The sequence below is a fragment of the Cherax quadricarinatus genome, chromosome 34 (assembly GCF_038502225.1).
Source record: "Cherax quadricarinatus isolate ZL_2023a chromosome 34, ASM3850222v1, whole genome shotgun sequence".
NCBI lineage: Eukaryota > Metazoa > Arthropoda > Malacostraca > Decapoda > Parastacidae > Cherax > Cherax quadricarinatus.
Genome location: NC_091325.1, coordinates 2011495 through 2034184, shown reverse-complemented (window position 1 = coordinate 2034184; position 22690 = coordinate 2011495). Strand labels below are relative to the sequence as shown.

General features: G+C 37.4%; 1 protein-coding gene across 2 annotated transcripts; it reads left to right on the top strand.

Moving 5' to 3' along the window:
* Positions 1-110: 110 nt before the first annotated feature.
* LOC128693685 (uncharacterized) lies at positions 111-22690 on the top strand. Of its 2 annotated transcripts, XM_053783476.2 has the most exons (12): positions 111-224; positions 1063-1156; positions 1282-1440; positions 4408-4474; positions 4630-4894; positions 10030-10255; positions 11591-11727; positions 13337-13460; positions 16543-16685; positions 17955-18095; positions 21456-21482; positions 22011-22150. In XM_053783476.2, the coding sequence occupies exons 1-11, from the start codon at positions 154-156 to the stop codon at positions 21478-21480; spliced, it is 1452 nt and encodes a 483-aa protein (XP_053639451.1). In that variant the 5' UTR covers positions 111-153; the 3' UTR covers positions 21481-21482; positions 22011-22150. The 2 variants fall into 2 exon arrangements, with proteins under 2 accessions (XP_053639451.1, XP_053639450.1); XM_053783475.2 differs by lacking the exon at positions 21456-21482 and having other exon boundaries at positions 22011-22690.

The following is a 22690-nucleotide window of genomic DNA, read 5'->3' as shown; positions in this document are numbered from 1 at the left end:
ATAACATCATTATGGTACTAGCCACACTCAGTAAATTCAAAAAATACGAGCAATTAGAGAATGTATGGATTCGTCTTTTTTTGTTGTTTGAAGGTGAGTTGGTGGAGTTGAGGAAGTCTCAGTTGACTCCAGTTCCTGCGGTCACAAACAAACATGGCCGACTCAAGCTTGGATGACATTATCAAACAGCGCAAAATTCGCTCGGGACTGTTACCAGCAAATAGGTACGAGTCCTGTGGGAGGTTAGAAAATTGTGTAATGAGTTGACCTTCTAGCTAAGGTGTTTAGGAGGTTTAATAAGGATTATCTATTGATTTATGGATGGTTTATAACGGACTCCCCCCGAGCGTGTTTATCATGTCTGTAAGCCGCTGGGGATTAATAATGATCTAAGAGCTGATTGTGTTAGCAATGTGACTAAGATGGTTTCGTGTGCTAGGATAATGGACACTCACAATGATAAAATTGTATGTTATATTAGGGAAGTGTGAATCACTTGGTGGAGAGCAAGTGTCTGGGTCAGCCATCAGTGGACCACTTCACTATTATAAGTGCACTGCTGTCTCAATACTCACATACTGTAATAAAATGAGACATTTTAGAGAAGTATGACGCTCTAAGGAGGTACCTTGATGCTGGTGACTGGCTCTTGTTCCGAGGAATTATTCTTTCCCTAGATCGTACCCCAGTGGAAATAACAAGGACCCTAATCGAAATAAGTCCGTGTCTGAATTTTTTTTGGTTTATCCTAGGTAATTTACAGTGTGATAATTGTATTGTGTACCTGTGCCTAAATAAACCATCTCTCTCATTGGTGGTGGTTGCTGTGTGGCCTTTGTAGGTTTAGCTCTTCTTTTTTTTTTTAATATTATAATTTATTGGTGGTGGTGACAATGATAGATTTGTCCCTGGCCAGGTTTTCAAGAATGGTCAAGTGATGGTGTGGGATTATTGGATGTGTAGTAAAGTGGGCCACAAAAATGAGAGATCAGAATTTTATTGTTAGTTTTAGAATAAGATATTTTACAAACTGCTAAATTTCATTTACATTTTTTATTTCAGAAATGACTTGAGTGGTGCCATTGGAAGAGGCCGTCCTTTTGTTAAAGCACGCCAATATCAGCCAGTCCATTCAGATATGGAAGTTGAGCCTCAGGTGCATAATTAAGGTTTATAATTTTTTATATGTTGAATTGGCATCAAAAATAATTATTAACTGAATTTATATATGCAGATTGTAATAGTAGATGCATGTGTAATTTTAGGCAAACACAATTTCAGGTGGTTGGTGATGCACGGAACAGAATTATTCAGAAGAAAAGGGAGCGATTCCCAGATGCCCGTGATCGTCTTGCAGAAATTGCTAAGCAGGGAGATGCACGTGAAAAGATCAATAAGATCAGGAAAGTCTCCGGCACAGTGACCAACAGAATAAATAAAGTATGCTGTTTCAATTGTTTCAGTTAGTGTTAAACAAAAAAATAATATATACAGTATCTGTATATTCAGTAAACTAGTACTGTACTGTACATATGTACCATTTTGACTACAAAAATGTTTTGGTTTGTTATGTACATTGCCTGTGCACGTTTCATGATAGATACACCATTGTCATTGCTAGATATTAAATGTCTAGAAAAATATACTCTATATGGTACTAAAATTAATAATAATAATACTGTATGGAAGAGGGTAAGGTACCTAGGGATTGGCAGAGAGCATGCATAGTTCCTTTGTATAAAGGCAAAGGGGATAAAAGAGAGTGCAAAAATTATAGGGGGATAAGTCTGCTGAGTATACCTGGTAAAGTGTATGGTAGAGTTATTATTGAAAGAATTAAGAGTAAGACGGAGAATAGGATAGCAGATGAACAAGGAGGCTTTAGGAAAGGTAGGGGGTGTGTGGATCAGGTGTTTACAGTGAAACATATAAGTGAACAGTATTTAGATAAGGCTAAAGAGGTCTTTGTGGCATTTATGGATTTGGAAAAGGCGTATGACAGGGTGGATAGGGGGGCAATGTGGCAGATGTTGCAAGTGTATGGTGTAGGAGGTAGGTTACTGAAAGCAGTGAAGAGTTTTTACGAGGATAGTGAGGCTCAAGTTAGAGTATGTAGGAAAGAGGGAAATTATTTCCCAGTAAAAGTAGGCCTTAGACAAGGATGTGTGATGTCACCGTGGTTGTTTAATATATTTATAGATGGGGTTGTAAGAGAAGTAAATGCGAGGGTCTTGACAAGAGGCGTGGAGTTAAAAGATAAAGAATCACACACAAAGTGGGAGTTGTCACAGCTGCTCTTTGCTGATGACACTGTGCTCTTGGGAGATTCTGAAGAGAAGTTGCAGAGATTGGTGGATGAATTTGGTAGGGTGTGCAAAAGAAGAAAATTAAAGGTGAATACAGGAAAGAGTAAGGTTATGAGGATAACAAAAAGATTAGGTGATGAAAGATTGAATATCAGATTGGAGGGAGAGAGTATGGAGGAGGTGAATGTATTCAGATATTTGGGAGTGGACGTGTCAGCGGATGGGTCTATGAAAGATGAGGTGAATCATAGAATTGATGAGGGAAAAAGAGTGAGTGGTGCACTTAGGAGTCTGTGGAGACAAAGAACTTTGTCCTTGGAGGCAAAGAGGGGAATGTATGAGAGTATAGTTTTACCAACGCTCTTATATGGGTGTGAAGCATGGGTGATGAATGTTGCAGCGAGGAGAAGGCTGGAGGCAGTGGAGATGTCACGTCTGAGGGCAATGTGTGGTGTGAATATAATGCAGAGAATTCGTAGTTTGGAAGTTAGGAGGAGGTGCGGGATTACCAAAACTGTTGTCCAGAGGGCTGAGGAAGGGTTGTTGAGGTGGTTCGGACATGTAGAGAGAATGGAGCGAAACAGAATGACTTCAAGAGTGTATCAGTCTGTAGTGGAAGGAAGGCGGGGTAGGGGTCGGCCTAGGAAAGGTTGGAGAGAGGGGGTAAAGGAGGTTTTGTGTGCGAGGGGCTTGGACTTCCAGCAGGTATGCATGAGCGTGTTTGATAGGAGTGAATGGAGACAACTGGTTTTTAATACTTGACGTGCTGTTGGAGTGTGAGCAAAGTAACATTTATGAAGGGGTTCAGGGAAACCGGCAGGCCGGACTTGAGTCCTGGAGATGGGAAGTACAGTGCCTGCACTCTGAAGGAGGGGTGTTAATGTTGCAGTTTAAAAACTGTAGTGTAAAGCACCCTTCTGGCAAGACAGTGATGGAGTGAATGATGGTGAAAGTTTTTCTTTTTCGGGCCACCCTGCCTTGGTGGGAATCGGCCAGTGTGATAATAAATAAAATAATAAAAAAATACTGGGTCTATGAACGACAAGGTGAGCCATAGATTTGATAATGGGGGGGAAGGTGGATGGTGCATTGAGGCATCTGTGATGACAAAGAACATTATCCATGGAGACAAAAAGAGGAAAGTATGAGAGTATAGTGATACCAACACTTAAAAGAGTGTAAAGCATGGGTTGTGAATGTTGCGGCAAGGAGAAGGCTGGAGGCACTGGAGATGTAGTGTCTGAGGGCAATGTGTGGTGTAAACATTATGCAGAGAATTTGTAGCTTGGAGATTAGGAGGTGTGGGGTTATTAAAAGTATTATCCAGAGGGCTGAAGAGGTGTGGTTGAGGTGGTTTGGTCATTTAGAGAAGATGGAGCAAAATAGGATGACTTGGAAGTGTATAAATCTGTAGTGGAGGGGTAAGGATCATCCTAGGAAAGGATGGGGTAAAAGAGGGTTGGTGTGCAAGAGGCTTGAGTGTGCAGCAGGTATGTGTGAGCATGTTAGATAGGAGTGAAAGGAGACTAATGGTTTTTGGGACCTGATGAGCTATTGGAATGTGAGCAGGGTAATATTTTGTGAAGGGATTCAGGGAAATTGGTTAGCCAGACTTGAGTCCCGGAGGTGGGAAGTACAATGCCTGCACTTTAAGGGAGGGACTGGGGATATTGGCTGTTTGGAGTATCATCTAAATTGTCATATCTGGGTGCCTCTGCAAAGACATTGATTATGTGTGAATGATGGTGAAATGGTTTTTCTTTTTTGGGTCACCCTGCCTCTGTGGGAGACTGCTGACATGCTGAATTTTTTTTTTTTCAAACTTGAGCCTTTTGGTTAAATTATGTAGGTCAGGGAATTTTTGTATCATCTCTGTGAGAACCATGGCTTTTTCTTAACTTTTTAGCCTTTTGTGGGGTGCGTTAAGGGGTTTTCTTTGTTGACATCATAAAGGTACACACGTGAAGCAGATGCATGGAGATATATTAGTGTAGAATATTAATTATATTAATCCATTAGTGTTAGAGTAAAAAAAGGAAAGATTTGTTTTTTGTCATCTTGATCTTTCTGAAATGATAGTACAATATTTTTTATTTTACAGAACCCAGTTGCTTGGAAGAATACAACTGTAGTTGAAAAAAGCATACGGAATGAAAACCATGCATCAGGTTAGTTGTACTGCCAGTATATTAACCTGATATATGACATGAAACAGTAATAGCACGAGGTAACTTGTGTATCACCCTGTGGATCAGTAGCTTTAGTTTTGCTCTCAATTTTTATTAGGATTTGATGGAAAAAATTATTTTCATTTTTTTGACAGATTTAAAAGGCAAGACACGTATGCAAGGATCTTTCTTGTTGCGGACAGTGGCTGGTAGAGATACGGCTGGAGGAAAAAATATTGCAGCTCGAGGAAGATCTGATGTCCTGACAAGAAAGTTGCCTAACAATGGTAGAACACGATCTGTTGCAAAACCAGCTAGTGATAGTAGCCGATATCATCCATTACCAAATAATCCTCATGTTGTCACAATCAAGAATGAGAAAGCCGAGTTATATAACTCATATATTCCAGAGTTAAACAGGTATGGCTTGAGTACTTTATTTGTATATTTACTGTATTAAGTGAACAGTATTTAGATAAGGCTAAAGAGGTCTTTGTGGCATTTATGGATTTGGAAAAGGCATATGACAGGGTGGATAGGGGGGCAATGTGGCAGATGTTGCAGGTGTATGGTGTAGGAGGTAGGTTACTGAAAGCAGTGAAGAGTTTTTACGAGGATAGTGAGGCTCTAGTTAAAGTATGTAGGAAAGAGGGAAATTATTTCCCAGTAAAAGTAGGCCTTAGACAAGGATGTGTGATGTCACCGTGGTTGTTTAATATATTTATAGATGGGGTTGTAAGAGAAGTAAATGCGAGGGTCTTGGCAAGAGGCATGGGGTTAAAAGATAAAGAATCACACATAAAGTGGGAGTTGTCACAGTTGCTCTTTGCTGATGACACTGTGCTCTTGGGAGATTCTGAAGAGAAGTTGCAGAGATTGGTGGATGAATTTGGTAGGGTGTGCAAAAGAAGAAAATTAAAAGTGAATACAGGAAAGAGTAAGGTTATGAGGATAACAAAAAGATTAGGTGATGAAAGATTGGATATCAGATTGGAGGGAGAGAGTATGGAGGAGGTGAATGTATTCAGATATTTGGGAGTGGACGTGTCAGTGGATGGGTCTATGAAAGATGAGGTGAATCATAGAATTGATGAGGGGAAAAGGGTGAGTGGTGCACTTAGGAGTCTGTGGAGACAAAGAACTTTGTCCTTGGAGGCAAAGAGGGGAATGTACAAGAGTATAGTTTTACCAATGCTCTTATATGGGTGTGAAGCATGGGTGATGAATGTTGCAGCGAGGAGAAGGCTGGAGGCAGTGGAGATGTCACGTCAGAGGGCAATGTGTGGTGTGAATATAATGCAGAGAATTCGTAGTTTGGAAGTTAGGAGGAGGTGCGGGATTACCAAAACTGTTGTCCAGAGGGCTGAGGAAGGGTTGTTGAGGTGGTTTGGACATGTAGAGAGAATGGAGAGAAACAGAGTGACTTCAAGAGTGTATCAGTCTGTAGTGGAAGGAAGGCGGGGTAGGGGTCGGCCTAGGAAAGGTTGGAGGGAGGGGGTAAAGGAGGTTTAGTGTGCGAGGGGCTTGGACTTCCAGCGGGCATGCGTGAGCGTGTTTGATAGGAGTGAATGGAGACAAATGGTTTTTAATACTTGACGTGCTGTTGGAGTGTAAGCAAAGTAACATTTATGAAGGGGTTCGGGGAAACTGGCAGGCCGGACTTGAGTCCTGGAGATGGGAAGTACAGTGCCTGCACTCTGAAGGAGGGGTGTTAATGTTGCAGTTTAAAAACTGTAGTGTAAAGCACCCTTCTGGCAAGACAGTGATGGAGTGAATGATGGTGAAAGTTTTTCTTTTTCGGGCCACCCTGCCTTGGTGGGAATCGGCCAGTGTGATAATAGAAAATAGAAATAGATTTTCAATATGCCTTCATGTGCAATTCCTCATTTTTGTTTAATATAATTTAGTATATTGTACAGTTGGTATTTTACAATAAAGTGAAAACTCCGTTTTCGTCTTTAATTCGTTCCAGAAAGTCTGACGAAAACTGAAGCAATATTTCCCATAAGAAATAATGTAAATCCAATTAATCCATTCCAGACACCCAAAAGGGATTTGGGATATTGGCAGTTTGGAGGGATGTGTAATAGGATGGTATATATATAGTTGGGCCCCTGATATTATATTCTATATGGAGTTTGTTATATTATTTCAGGTCACTTTTTATATTGTATCTTTATATATGCTTCTAAATTGTTGTATCTGGGCACCTCTGCACAAACAGTGATTATGTATGAGTGAGGTGAAAGCATTGAATGATGAAAGAATTTTCGTTTTGGGGATTTTCTTTCTTTTTGGGTCATGATATACTCCCTGCCTAGGTGGGAGACAGCTGACTTGTTGAAAATTTTTTTTTTTATAGAGAATAACTATAGTTTTACACACAGAAAACAATGAGAAATAAATATAAAGGACTGATGAAATGGATAAATGAGCATTTAACATAACTTACCTTTTATTGAAGACTCTTGTTCAGTGGTGTCGCTAGGGTTGGTGTCAAACAGGGCGAAATATTTGGTGTCACCCGGGGTGGCATCTTTGGTGTCACCCCCATGAAATCCAAGGGCCGGGCGATGGGGGGGGGGAGTAAACACCAGTCATATCACTACTGCATGATCAATGACTAATGTTTAGCAATGAGAACATTTAAGGGCCATAAACTGAACAGAATACTTTTCAACTTCATTAATGATAAAATAAATAATCATAGTAATATTGAGGAAACATAAACTCAAATACCACTTTGAGTACAGCCAACAGATCCTACATTTATTCATCTTCAACAGTGCAAAAAAAAAAAATTAAAAATAAAGAAAAACATTGCAATATCAGAGAAACACTAGTTCCGATTTGACCTTGAGTACAGGTAACATCTCAGTGAATCTGATCTTGCATTTCCTTCCCTTCAATCCTGCAAAATCATCTATCACATCATCAAAATCAATGATTTTCCCTATATAGGCCTATTTGTACTCTGTAACCATATAATAGGCTATATAGAAACAAAGGATTTTTCTCTTATGTTGCTGCAGCACTGTTTTGTGCATTAATTAATAAATTCATCATAAATATTAAGCTTACTCGGTAATATAATCATGAATCATAATGGTAAACTAATTTTTCTGTCCCTTGTTATGAAATATTGTGTCAGTTGTTTTGAGTAATATTTATGCCAGGGTAGTAGGTTCAGCACTGTAGCACAGTACACACCCTGTGACAATAACCAGCATATGCCACTGATTGCTATACCCTAGAATAATAGATATAATGGGTTTACATATGTTAAATGTGTTCTTTTATTTTTTGTCGTTACGTGATGGCCAAATTATAATAGTAGCAACACAAAAGAAAAATTGTGCTAAGGTCAAATTCAGGACTGAAGTTTTTTTTAAATTTTGATAGTCTTGTATATAATTTGGGAAAAGCTAAATATTATTTAAACATGTCAGATGAAAGCTAAAACATGTTTACTAGTGTAGTGATGGGATATTAAAAGCAAAAATTAATTAGAATAATATCCAAGACATGTAGCACTGGATTCTAGTTAAGAAATATAAATTTGACAGTGATAGTGTGAATGATGATGGTGCTTCTTTTTTGGGTCACCTTTGCCTCGGTGGGAGATGGCCAACATGTTAAAAGAAAACTCAGAATTGTTGTATAAATGTGTCAATGTTGTATACATGGAGTTTCCTGGTTACAACCTCCCCTTCAAGGAGGGGGTGGGAGTTACCTTGATGCTGGTGAAGGGCTCGAGATCCAAGAAACTGAAGGTCACCTCCTCTTCCTCATCCAGTATGATCCCTATGGTTTTAGCATTTCCCCCATGATTTTAATAATGATAAATATAATGAGTAAAGTATTAAACCATACCCCGGCCGGGATTGAACCCACGGTCAGAGAGTCTCAAAACTCCAGCCCGTCGCGTTAGCCACTAGACCAGCTAGCCACAATAAGATTCGTCCAACTAGGTATATTTCTACACCATAGGAAGGTTAGCACAGGCACCACTGTGACCACAAATGCAAGTTTTTACAGACGAATCTCCAGCTAGCGTGGCCGTGACGAACTCTAGCTCAAGTCCCTTCACTGCCGTCAACATGACTGGTGTAGAAATATACCTAGTTGGACGAATCTTATTGTGGCTAGCTGGTCTAGTGGCTAACGCGACGGGCTGGAGTTTTGAGACTCTCTGACCACGGGTTCAATCCCGGCCAGGGTATGGTTTGTTTGCAATCGTGTCATTACGATTTCGTGAGTCATGTTGACGGCATTGAAGGGACTTGAGCTAGAGTTCGTCACGGCCAAGCTAGGTGGAGATTCGTCTGTAAAAACTTGCATTTGTGGTTACAGTGGTGCCTGTTCTAACCTTCCTATGGTGTAGAAATATACCTAGTTGGACGAATCTTATTGTGGCTAGCTGGTCTAGTGGCTAACGCGACGGGCTGGAGTTTTGAGACTCTCTGACCGCGGGTTCAATCCCGGCCGGGGTATGGTTTGTTTGCAATCGTGTCATTACAATTTCGTGAGTCGAGTAAAGTTTTATTTATGAAATGATTCATGGACTTGATGCCAGACTTGAATCCTGGAGATGAGGAATACGTTAAAAGGGGGGTGAGGATGTTGCAGTGCTGAGGGTCACCTGAACAATGATTATTATTACGTATTATTATTATTATTATTATTATTATTATTATTATTATTATTATTAACAAGTAGGCCGTCTGCCACTGAGGCAGGGTGACCCAAAAAGAAAGAAAATCCCCAAAAAGAAAATACTTTCATCATCATCATTCAACACTTTCACCTCACTCACACATAATCACTGAACTATGATATCAGCACATTTCTAACAAGACAGCAGTTGAATGAACGATGGTGAATATGTATTTTTTTTTTTTTTTTCCTTTCCTAACACTATCTTAGTGGGAGACTGCTGGTTTGTTTAACCCTTAAGTGGTCTAAACGTATATATACGTTTTTTCAACATCTGAAAGTATGTAAAAAAATGTAGATCTTCTTTTTTGTTTTACATTTGAAAACGTGTAAAAAAACTTTTATCTACATTTTTTTTTTTTTTTGTTATATTTGAAAATATGTAAAAAAAAAAAGTAGATCTGCTTTTGTAGCACTACGAATTTGAACGTCGATTTGTTTGGACTGTTTAAGGGTTAAAAAAAGTAATAATTGTTTTTTATCGTATTCTTCAGTGTTTCTACTAGAAATAGACTAACCCACCTTCGGGCTTTCACCTCTGAAGGTTTTGTTTGAGCATTGATTTATCAATTTTCACTGTTCAGCTCCAGTCTGTTTGTGAAAATTAAAAGCAAGTAATATTTATTTAGAGAGGAAGCCCGCATACTGCATTGTATTTTTTCATTGGCCAAGATCTCCCAGTATTATTAATGCATGTTATTTTGATGATTTTTCAGTTTTTATTTTATTTTGAGCTCACTTTTAAGATAAAATAGAAAATTGTCTCCTTGGGATATTATTGCAAGAAATGCTCATATGATGTTTTTCCATGATCTCTCTCTAATCTGTGTATTGTACAGTTACAGGCAACAGGAGATGAGGCCTGCACGGATTAAGTTGACTGCACGAAGCCCATCCTATAGGTCACTGGGCCTTAACACGGTTGCACAAAATTACGGTTTAAGTGGAATGCGATCAGATTTTCTATCGCATTCAAGGTCCCCAATTTATCGACTGAGGAGGTCACCAGAACTGGAGGAGATACGACCAACTCGGCTGAAAATCACCACTGCCAATAATTACAGGGTAATTATTATAGTGGAAGTTTGAAATATTTGCTCATTGGAGGGATATCTGAACTGTCATATCTGCTCATAATGATAGTGTGAATGATGGTGGAAGTGTTTCTTTTTCGGGTCACCCAACGTTTGTGGGAGATAACAAGCATATTGAAACAAAATTAAGATCCAACTATCCAGCAGGCCTGTGAGAGTGTTAGATCCAACGTAATTTTGAGGGAATTTAACGTGCTATTGGAATGAGCAATTATTATACTTATGAAGGCATTTAATAAGAATTCGGCCAGCCAGACGAGTTCTGATTGTAGGAAATACAATGCCTACATTCAGAAGGATAGGTGAGGATTTTACAAATCATAAAAATTATTTGAATTGGGCTCAAAGTAGTGGAAATATTAAAATTTTGGTCGATTTTCCCAAGGACAGGTAAGGCCCCCTTTCATCCCCTCAGTCTGTTTTGTGGGTTTTTATTAGGCTTCATTCAATTATTGGAATGCAGTAAACTATGACTTAATTATTCTTGGTTATATTTTAGTATCTAGGAAATGGAATAAATCTATTTTTGTGTGATTATGAATTCAGAGTGGAAGGCCAGTGTAATATACGTAATATAGGAGAGGCCTGAGGATGTGATTAATGAACAGAGAATATTTTTGCACCAAGAATGTCTACACTTTATTTTTCATGCTTATTTTAATTTTGTGTAAAATTGGCCAAATTACCAACTTCTGTTCACTTTATGGAGTTGTAATAGTTGAATGGCAGTTTCTTTTGCTTTATCGATCATTAAAGTGACACTGGGAGCATTGTTAATTTCAGGGGTCTGGATAGTGAAAGGGCTAATGGACATAGGTACTGTTGGAGTGTGAGGTGGTAACGTTTAAGAAGAGATTTAGGGAAACCAGTTAGCCAGAGTTGAATCTGGCAGTCTGTAACATCCTCACCCCCTCCTCCATAGTGCAGGCACTCTGAAGAAAGGGGTGAGGATGTTGCAGTCAGATGGTATTCTGAGTGTGGTATCAGCACATTTCTGGCAAGACAGCAGTTGATTTAAATGATGAAGATGATGTGTTTCCTTTTTCTGGAAGGGAAAGTAAACCACCCTACCTTGGTGGGACATAGCCATTGAATTATCATCACTAATAGTTAATGACATTACAGAATGAAAATTAGATTTTTTTTTTTTTTTTTTTTTTTTTTGTTAGATGCACACAGATTCATGTTTATTAAGCATTGGAAAATATGCTCTGTATTATACCTGGAGAGGGTTCTGGGGGTCAACACCCCTATCTACAATGTGATAAATAATTTTTTTTTTTTTTTGGTATCTTATTTGTAACAGGAACCAAGTCCACAATATAGTGATGAATGGGACTCCCAACCCAGATTACCAATGAGACTGCCAACTAGAACACCTGGGGGAAGACTTCATTCAGAAATTCCTGAAAGATTAGCAGTCAGGCTTCCAGCCAAAAAGAGGTAAGGGGGTTGAATGTTAGTGTGGTAATCTGTAGTAACTATAGGTCTTGACCACAATACTGTAGTCTTGGCCACAATACTGAGGTCTTGAACACAGTACCATAGGTCTTGACCAATAATACCATAGGTCTTGAATACAATACCATAGGTATTGCTCACAATGCTGTAGGTATTGCACACTATACTGTGGGTATTATCCACAATACTGTAGGTATTGCCCACAATACTGTGGGTATTGCTCACAATACTGTGGGTATTGCCCATAGTACTGTGGGTATTGCCCACAATACTGTGGGTATTGCCCACAATACTGGGTATTGCCCACAATACTGTAGGTATTGCCCACAATACTGTAGGTATTGCCCACAATACTGTAGGTATTGCCCACAATACTGTAGGTATTGCCCACAATACTGTAGGTATTGCCCACAATACTGTAGGTATTGCCCACAATACTGTAGGTATTGCCCACAATACTGTAGGTATTGCCCACAATACTGTAGGTATTGCCCACAATACTGTAGGTATTGCCCACAATACTGTAGGTATTGCCCACAATACTGTAGGTATTGCCCACAATACTGTAGGTATTGCTCACAATCCTGTAGGTAGTGCCCACAATACAGGTATTGCCCACAATACTGTAGGTATTGCCCACAATACTGTAGGTATACTGTAGGTATTGCCCACAGTATACTGTAGGTATTGCCCACAATACTGTACTGTAGGTATTGCCCACAATACTGTAGGTATTGCCCACAATACTGTAGGTATTGCCCACAATACTGTAGGTATTGCCCACAGTACTGTAGGTATTGCCCACAGTACTGTAGGTATTGCCCACAGTACTGTAGGTATTGCCCACAGTACTGTAGGTATTGCCCACAGTACTGTAGGTATTGCCCACAATACTGTAGGTATTGCCCACAATACTGTAGGTATTGCCCACAATACTGTAGGTATTGCCCACAATACTGTAGGTATTGCCCACAGTTCTGTAGGTATTGCCCACAGTTCTGTAGGTATTGCCCACAGTACTGTAGGTATTGCCCAAAGTACTGTAGGTATTGCCCACAGTAATGTAGGTATTGCCCACAGTACTGTGGGTATTGCCCACAATACTGTAGGTATTGCCCACAGTACCGTAGGTATTGCCCACAGTACCGTAGGTATTGCCCACAGTACCGTAGGTATTGCCCACAGTACCGTAGGTATTGCCCACAGTACCATAGGTATTGCCCACAGTATTGTGGGCAGTACCTACAGTACTTTGGCTTAATCAATACAAATTCTAGGACATAATTTGAAGACAGTAGAACTATATACAAAAGATGAGGTAATCAGTCCCTCAGCCTTGCAGTTGGTGTGAAGAGCACCGTAGTCATGAAGAATGTGGAGCACGGGCAAGAAGGCTGGCGCTTATGTACTGCCGTCAAGTTAATAAGGGGACGGGTAGCAGATGAAGGCATTGTCACTGGTAGGCTGGATTTCCCAGTGGAAGTAGGTCATATTGCCCACAATACTGTAGGTCTTGACCAACCTTGCTGGGAGACAATCGGTGCATTAAAAGAAATTGAAAAACAATCATTGGGAACACATTTTATTTCAGACCTTTGTATGAAGATGAAGAGGTGGAATCCCTTAGCCGCCCCAAGAAGATAGCTCCTATATCATCTGGTTTGATGGCTCGTTTAGACCAGCCACAACATCTTCCTGCATCACAAGGAGGAAAGGTATAAGAGTTTGTTACTGAGTATTGTGATTCATCAGTGAACTTTACACAGGAGAAGTAGATAAGAAAAAAAAATTACACAAGCATCAGGCCAATATGAAATGAAGTACAGTAGGGCCCCGCTTTATGGAGTTTCGCTTTACGGCATTCCGCTAATACGGTCATTTCAAATTATGACCAAAACTCTCAATACGGCTTCCCCCACCTGACTTTCTAATTTGGTCACCACACCCCACCCAGTTTGTTTACATTCTCTGTGAAATCCGTAAGCACTAAGTCTCTCCATTATGTATGGGAACTCCAAAATTTCAAGTGTTTTTTAAAAGTTATTTTATATTTTATATATACTCTGATAATTATACTTATGTATAGCTGTACCTAAATAAACTTACATACTGTGCTGGCATGCAGGTACACATTAAAATCAGTAAGAGTGTCTTATATCTGAAGACGTCATATTAGTAATGATAATAATCACCGAGTCTCATTTAACCCTTAACCCTTCATCGCGCAAGGGGTCCAAAAATTTGAAATTCGAACTGAACTCCCTATGGTGGATAGAGTAACTCAATACAAGTTCAATGATCCCATATAAATTGATTTCTGATGGTTAGTTTTCGAGCAATTGCTAATCTCCGGAGACCGAAAATATCCGTCTGCGCCCGACAAAGTGATTAAAAAAATTTATGTTGCAAAACTTGCAATTGTTAATAAAACACGCCAAAACAATTTTTTAAATTTAATATACAAACAGACAATATAAAAAACATAAATGGAACTTGAATCAAAACATTTTTTAATTGTTACAAAAATATAAAAAGGAAGCAAATCTCAACAATGACAAATTGCAAAGGGATGCAACTTTCAATCCCTATATTCCTGAGATTCATTTGGATGACCAATTATTCTATATTGCTAATTGATGGTATGGTAGTCGCTGAAGCAATTTCTATCACTCTTTATCCAGATTTACTTTGCATACAGAACACTGGAATGAGGATGTGACCAATTTCTTCGGTTTTTTGGCTGGCCTTTCTTCCTCCTCATCATCACTTGACACCTGTGCATCCGCGGTGGCAAGTATTCATCACCACTATCCAGTATATATACGTTTTCTTTGTCATTCATTCAACATTGCCACAATAAGCCTGAGTCACCTAAACATGAGAGAATGGGTGTGTGCACTCATTGTGTTCCATATTAAAATAATTGGGGATGCCTGGGTACCATATGCTCTGTTTTCCTTTTAAAAGAAAAAAATTTTTTTTTTCCTCAAAAAATTTGGGGCGCTACACGAGTGAACGTATATATACGTTTGGACCGTTTAAGGGTTAAATGTCGTATATTACGTTAATATACACATTTTCATTAATCCATTTATGATGTTTTTTCAAAATTATATAATAAACACGATGCATAACATATAAAGATGATAAATACACCCCTAATAGAATAACTAAACATAAATATGATATGTGGTAGCCAGACGACTTGCACAAACGACGCCATATTAGAAATGATAATAATAATAATCACCGAGTCTCATTAAATGTCGTATATTACGTTAATATACACATTTTCATTTATTCATCCATGATATTTTTTCAAAATTATATAATAAACACGATACATGACATATAAAGATGATAAATACACCCCACAATAAAATAACTAAACATAAATATGAGATGTGGTAGCCAGATAACTTGTACAAGTGACACCAAGAATAACATTTTCTTTAATCTAACATAGGAGAAAAATGTGTTACTGGGGGTAACTATAGAAAATTATTCCTTTTGTATGTATGTAAGTTTATTCAGGTATACACAAATACAATTACATAGATTATCATACATAACAGCATATGTGTAGAGAACCTAGGATAACCCGAAAAAAGTCAGACAGAGTGACTTCCATTGCCTTCACTCAGAGTGTCATTTCTTCTAAAAATGGTGTTACATGAGAATGGGAGTGTTCTTCTTTATTTATTCTACTGTATCAATGTAAAGACAACTTGTACCCAGTGTAACTTGTACACAAACCAGACGTGTACACTTTGTTTGTCTACAAAACTTATGTTCGCCTGGTTTGTTTACATAATTCTGTGCCAGTCCTCCCTCATGTACTCATTCTCTCTCTCTCTCATTTATTCGTTTTATCTCATTTACTCACCCCTGACCGTACATTAAAACTACAAATATTTTAAGGTAAGTAATGAGTGAACTGTATATGCATTTTATCGCTCTGGGATGCTTAAATATTATAGAATAGTATGTGTGGGTGGGGTGGCCTGGTATGATAACCCGGATGACTACCATACATACCACACTTGATTTCTTACAATAAATACTACTTGTCTCACCCTAGATTAAGACTATAAATATTTTAAGGTAAGTAATGAGTGCACTATGTGTGTATTGTACTTTTTTATTGTTTTTCATGCCTAGTTCTATTGCTAGCTTAATATTTGTTAGTGTAAACTTGTTATCTAGTATTTGTATGCATTTATAAGGGAAAAAAAGGGTGTTCCATTTTACGGCGATTTTCACTTTACGGTGGTAGCCTGGAACCTAACCTGCCGTATAAGTGGGGCCCTACTGTATATGGAAGAGAAGTTTATAATGATACATGGATAATGTGGAGGAAAATACAAGAGAATCTGTCACCAGATATGATGGAAGATCTGAATGTTATTGAAATAAATTTATTTTAGAAATGTTAAGACAAATAATGGTTAAGTTTCAGTGAAAACATTTGTGGAAAAAAAATATGAGTGAATATAGACATGATTTTCACTTGGTAAGACAACTTTACTTGTACATTACAGAATAATAGTACTGTAGTAGTACTGTTCACTTTAACTCACTAAGTAGAGGTGCATAAGTGGAGTACAGGAATGTATTTGTATTTTATTTACCCTGTTGTATTTCAAACAAAGATAATGTATACCAGACAGCAATGAGGAGTATGTACCTCAAAATATCATAGGAAATAATATTTTCTATATTTTTTATTTTGATTATCATTAATTAAAAATATTGTGTGGGTAAAATTAAGTAATGTACCACATTTATTTTAAATAGGTTCTTGTGACCAATTTGCATCACTGTGTAAGCGTAGAAGACATGGAAGAATTATTCGGAACTATTGGACCAATCCTCTCTGCTCGAATGGTTAGGGAAGGAGTTGCTGAGGCTGTCTTCATGCATATGGAAGATGCTTATAGGTAAACTGCTGCTGTCTTTTTTTTTTTTTTTTTTTTTTTTTTTTCATAAAATAAAAATAACTGTTTTGCAATAATTATTTACTTAAAACACACTGAATACATGAATGAGTTCCATTACAGTACTTAATTATTTTAATGTGCATATATACTGTATACTGAATTTTTGAGAGCTCTGGTGGTCATATAAGCAAGGTAACCACAGTGAAGGCACAGATCAGAATATAATGTTTTATTTATTTTTTTTTTATTTATTTTTTTTTATTTAAAAATTTGAGCACACATACAGAGGTACAACAAATACAGGTAAGAGCAGTATGCCAAAGCCACTTATACTATGCATAGCATTACGGGCTGGCTTAAAATTAACTTATGTTTTATGTTGCCTTAAGTGGTTTTTTTTTTTTTTTTAAGCAAAATCAGTGGTCAACTTCAGTTTTTTAAGGTGAAACTTTCCTCTGTATTATTTTCTACATACCTTTGAGATAGAAAATTTTTCATCCATTTTAAGTTTTTCCATTTATTTATCCTGTGTTATGTACTTTCCAGACTAGTTTTTCAACGGTATGTCTGTCGATACCCTTCTTAAGAATGTTGATAAATGTAATCCACACCTCCATTTCTTAAACAATTTATGACTCATAATAGTTTAATATATTTTTTTTTTTTTCAACAAACCAGCTGTATCCCAACAAGGCAGGGTAACCTAAACAGAAAAACGAAAGTTTCTTTTTAAATTTAGTAATTTATGTAGGGTTATATAGGGTTACTAGCTCCTTGCTCTCTTTAATAGATTTTTATATGCAAAAAAATTGCTGACTGAAAACTGAATTGCTTGCTAGCTAGTAGGTTTTTGCTTCAAATGTTATACCAGTGGCACACTGTGTTTACTCTTCCATTTGTCTGCCCATTAACTATGAGAAATCCTACAAAAGAATCAAATATAAAAGTTTTCTTTAAACTTGTATATGGAACCTAACATACTTTAATGCAAACTTTTTGATGAATCCTCTGGGAGAGGCTCCTTTGAGATATTTTAATAGTGATTTGTTAAAAGGGTCAAAAGCTTATCAGTTAACCCATTTCCCACCTGAGTTATGAAAAGACTGGAGATATTCAGTGACTCATCTTTTACATGCCTGCACAACCAGTAGCATCACAGGAATTCTGGATACCAGTGCACTCTTAGCAAACAAACTGTTCATAGCAGTATATAAAAGGTTACCTCTTCTTCTTCTTATGTACACACACACACACACTTTTATTCTGTAGGTCAGTTGAAGTGTTCAACAATCGACAACTTGATGGACAGCCAATGTGTGTGACGGTAGTTGGCAAGAAGACCACGTCTACCCCACCTGCTCCACCTCCTGCTCCTAGAACACAGACAAAATCAGTTTTGAAAGCTGCCAGGTTAGTATCACTAATATTTTTCTACTACTACTTCATTGCATCCTTTCCCATCTTGTCATGTTTCTCAATCTTTTTTCTATCCACTTTCCTGCATCATCCTTTTGTGTTTTACTCTCCTTTTCCACCTTGCTTTGTCTACTCTTAATATTTTATAAATTAAATTAATTAGCTGTCCTCATTTGGATAAATTACTGAATTATCATTGAGGTATGAATAATGATGCAACCATGGCCTAGTGAGTATGGCACTGAATTTTGAGCTCGGTCATGGTTAATAATCTTTATACAGTAATAGCTGTGAAGTGCCTTTCCTGCCATTATATGCATATAAAACCCAGTCTTTCTTGGGAGGTTGCCACCCCACTTTTTGGGAATTATTTTTTAAGTACCAACTGGTCATCAAATTGCCATCAACTATACTTAAACTACTGTAACTTGTATGTTGAGTGATTGTATGGGTGTATTTTCTTACTGGTTCTGCAAAGCTAAAAGACATTTTTTTCTAAGTATAATATGAAATGAAGCAACTTCTTGTTAAGAGCATACCTGTATTTTGAATACAAAGGCTTCAGTCACGAAGACGGTATAATGCAAGAAATACAGTAGAGCTGATTTGACTCGTATTAAATTATGTAGGTGAACAAAATAATTTCACATGCCTTTTATTATCAAAAACATTCAGGATATCACCATGTTGTTATTAAATTGAAGGATTTGGATGGCCCTGGCCATAAGGAGTTTGAGTAACTCCGAGTCCAATAAAATGTTTTGGGCTGAATTCACAGCTGGTTTTAGTAATTGAAGTTTCCAACTCTGATATACATGTTCTGTATACGCTACCTAAGCCCCATGCAATGGACTAGCAATGTGCTTTTGTAAATATATCCATTTAATTCATGCAACACATTGGTTATTTCAAGGGTTCTTCTCAAGATATTATCAAAATTACAAGTACAGTGGACCCCCGGTTAACGATATTTTTTCACTCCAGAAGTATGTTCAGGTGCCAGTACTGACCGAATTTGTTCCCATAAGAAATATTGTGAAGTAGATTAGTCCATTTCAGACCCCCAAACATACACGTACAAACGCACTTACATAAATACACTTACATAATTGGTCACATTCGGAGGTAATCGTTATGCGGGGGTCCACTGTACTATTAACCCTTTCAGGGTCGGAACCCCTGATCTGAAACTTGCTCTCAGGGTTGGAGAATTAAAAACAAAAAAAATCTTATGAAATGAGAGAATGTTTTTCCAAATAATGAAACCAAAAGTATGGAATTTGATGGAGAACCTATGGAATTATGCTATCGCAAGGTTAGCAGTCTCTGCGATAGTTACGCATCAGCAATTTCACCCACTGAGCCCTATTTTGGGCCAATTCCATTCTTCCAGTCAACCAGAATCATTGCTATTTTTCTAGTATTCCTTCTACTCTATCAATTAATCACAGGAAACTTCCCATTTACCTATTTCAACTACCTAATAAAAGTAACAAGAAATGGGTAATTTTGTCAATTTCACACAAAATTGAAAAACTGCCAGTTTCAAAATAGGGTCCAAAATAAACAGTGTAGACATTCCTGGTACTAAAACAACATTCCCTCTGTTCATTAGTCATATCCTTAGGACCTCTCCTGTATTATGCTTGTTTTCCATTTTGATTTTTTATTCACACAAAAAATAGAAGATTTACTGTTATGCAGACTACCGCATTATTGTAATTATATAAATAATGTCAGTGCATTCCTATATGCTTATTAGACTGGCTAGTTGGATGCATATTGGATGAGTGATGTCATTTGTGTACTTTGGAATATTGGCAAAAATCTAACATTTCCGCTACTTTGAGCTCAGTTTCAAGCTACTTTCAGTCCAGAAACCAATCAAAAGCATCTCTATTTCTGTAATATATCTTCCATTCTACGAAATGAGACCAAGAAACTGAGAATACAATCATACGAAAATACACCCAAAGTCGCTCATTTCCACCGAAACCACGGTCAGTTTTTTTTCCCCATTATGTGCTGCTTGCCGCAGGATTTTTTTTTTTTTTTTTTTAGAGTGCACACTTACTGCACAGACCCCATTCTCTCATATCTAGGTTCAGATTTACTGCTCACAACTTACGAGTGAGCTGAGCTCATGATAGTACTAGAGGATCGACCTAGGCTTCAAACCAATAGAATTACGGGACTGATCCTGGAAGGTTTACGTGATGAATTATGGTGCGGTAGAAAAATAGCTGTACAGATATGGCCTAGGTGCACCTGCACAGGGGAAGGACAGAGATTTGTAAACATTGTTGCAGGAACCCTTTGCAAACATGCTTATTTATCGTGAAATTCACATATAACACTCAAGCTCATGCACTATGTATATGATATTCTCTCTAGTTTTCTTTCATTTTAACTCTTATAATGAAAGTAGAGGGAAGCAAAAGATGTGTAAATATGTTGAGGCAGCAACAGTTAATATATTCTGGCCTACATGTGCACTTTAAAAAATTAGTGATTCCACCAAGTCAAGTGTGGGGAAAGTACTGTTAAGTCCATGTACTGGTGTATAAATGGCATTGTAGTGTTGATAGTAATTGGAGGGTGTAATGTGATATTGTAAATGTCATTCACCATATATGAAAGATTAATCACAACACAAAATACTGTACTTGTAGGTGGTGCACAATTAAGAAAATATGAATTAGATATAAACCATAAATATTGAATGTGTGATGGTAAATGTGTGTCCTCCTTTGGGTCATCCTATCTTGGTGGGACATGGCCAGTGTGGTTAAAAAAAAAAAAAACAGCATTGTATAGTAAACCCTCAATTTAACGGACTTCAGAAATGTGGGACAAAATCCTCGAGGTCAAGTGATTGCAAAACAAAGTGCATTGGTTACAGAATTTTCCATTATTGTTACGTTCACAGCAAAACACACTCATCTCTCTCCACCTCGGTCATCATCACTGGCGCCACACTCCTCTTTATTAGTCTGTTAAATCAAGGGTTTACTGAAACTTCTCTTTTTTTTAATCTGCTTTAATCTTTCTTGCTGCTCAGAAACTTCACCGCCTCCTCCTGGTTGATTAATTTCAACAACAGTTAATTTAACTGTCTATAGTTTCATTCTTAATATAGTGCTCTAATAATTCTGAAAAGAATTTCAAATTTAAACTCTAATTGGGAATAATTAATATTTGAAAACTAGGCTATTTTATTGAAAAGTTTGAGTAAAATGTCAGTCTTTTCATAATGTTGATAAATTATCGTAGAAGACTACCTGTACTGTAATTCTGGAAAATACAAAGTGGATTTACATCCTAATATTCTTTTTCTTTTTCATGGGACGATAGAGGGCGCACTGGGTACTATATCTGAGAGTAAGTGTAAATTTTTGCTGTTTTCGTAAATTTTAGTCAATGAATTGGTAAAAAGAAATTTCTTCAGCCTCCCAATTTGTTTTTTTTCTGACCAGCATTAATGGCAAGTGAAAACTTCAATGATGGTGCAAGGAGGGTACTGCATGTTTCATTTAGTACTTCGTATATGCTGCACAGTAATTTATAAGACATTAAATAATTTAGTGTTTTTTGTGTACTAATTTTCTTTTATTACTAATTCATATAACTTGCCTCTCAAGTTATCAAATATTCATGTGTATCTGTGCCTTTGGCAAGACAGTGATATTGTGAATGCTGGTGAAAGTTTCTTTTTTGGGTCACCTGCCTAGGTGGGAGACAGCCAGTGTGTTAAAATTCAGTATGATATGAATTTAAAGCTATGTTTGTTGTATATCTATCTTCTTGCTTACATTAGTTGTTTTATCAAGTAACTCACTTATAGTGTAATTTTCTGCATTTGTGTATGCTAGCATTTGATTAATTTTTTATTTTTTTACTTGCCCTCAGTGGAAGCAGCAACATGAACAGAAGCCTACCAAGCCTAAGAGGGTTTAAACATGATGGTCGAGTAGCACCAGACATCCCTACGATCCATCAGGCACTCTTCAACAGGTCGCAGGCACCCACATCCAATCATGTGTTCCTTGTCAAGCTTCCTAAGCAGCCTACAAGAAAGACTCTTTCCTAAATGTTTGGAATTCGGCTTAGGACTGTCATTACAAGGATCAAATGCACATACCATATTGGGTTTTGAATGATATACCTTATCCGGTTTTTAGTTACAAAACAGGAAAAATTCAGAGGAGGGTTTTTGAGAGAGGTAGTTTGTGCTGAACCAAAAGAATGTAATATCTTATAATTATTGTATATCTAACTGATTAAGCTATTATTTTTTGTGAATATTTTCTTTAATTTGCAGCAGTAATCACTAGAGGTCACTTGTAAGAATAGCTAATACTCAGAAGTGCCCTGTACTGACTACAGCATTCATAGATTTATTTAGAATATTGTACAAAGCCACTTATCATATTTAAGCTGTTTCTTTTTAATTTTTTTTTTTTGCACTAATTTAAAGAAAATTTGATGGGGGTCCATTTTATCAAAAAATAAAAATGATAAAAATATCCTCTGGTATTTAATACTTGGATTTCTTTACATTTGTAATGTACAAAAAAAGGAAAATAAAG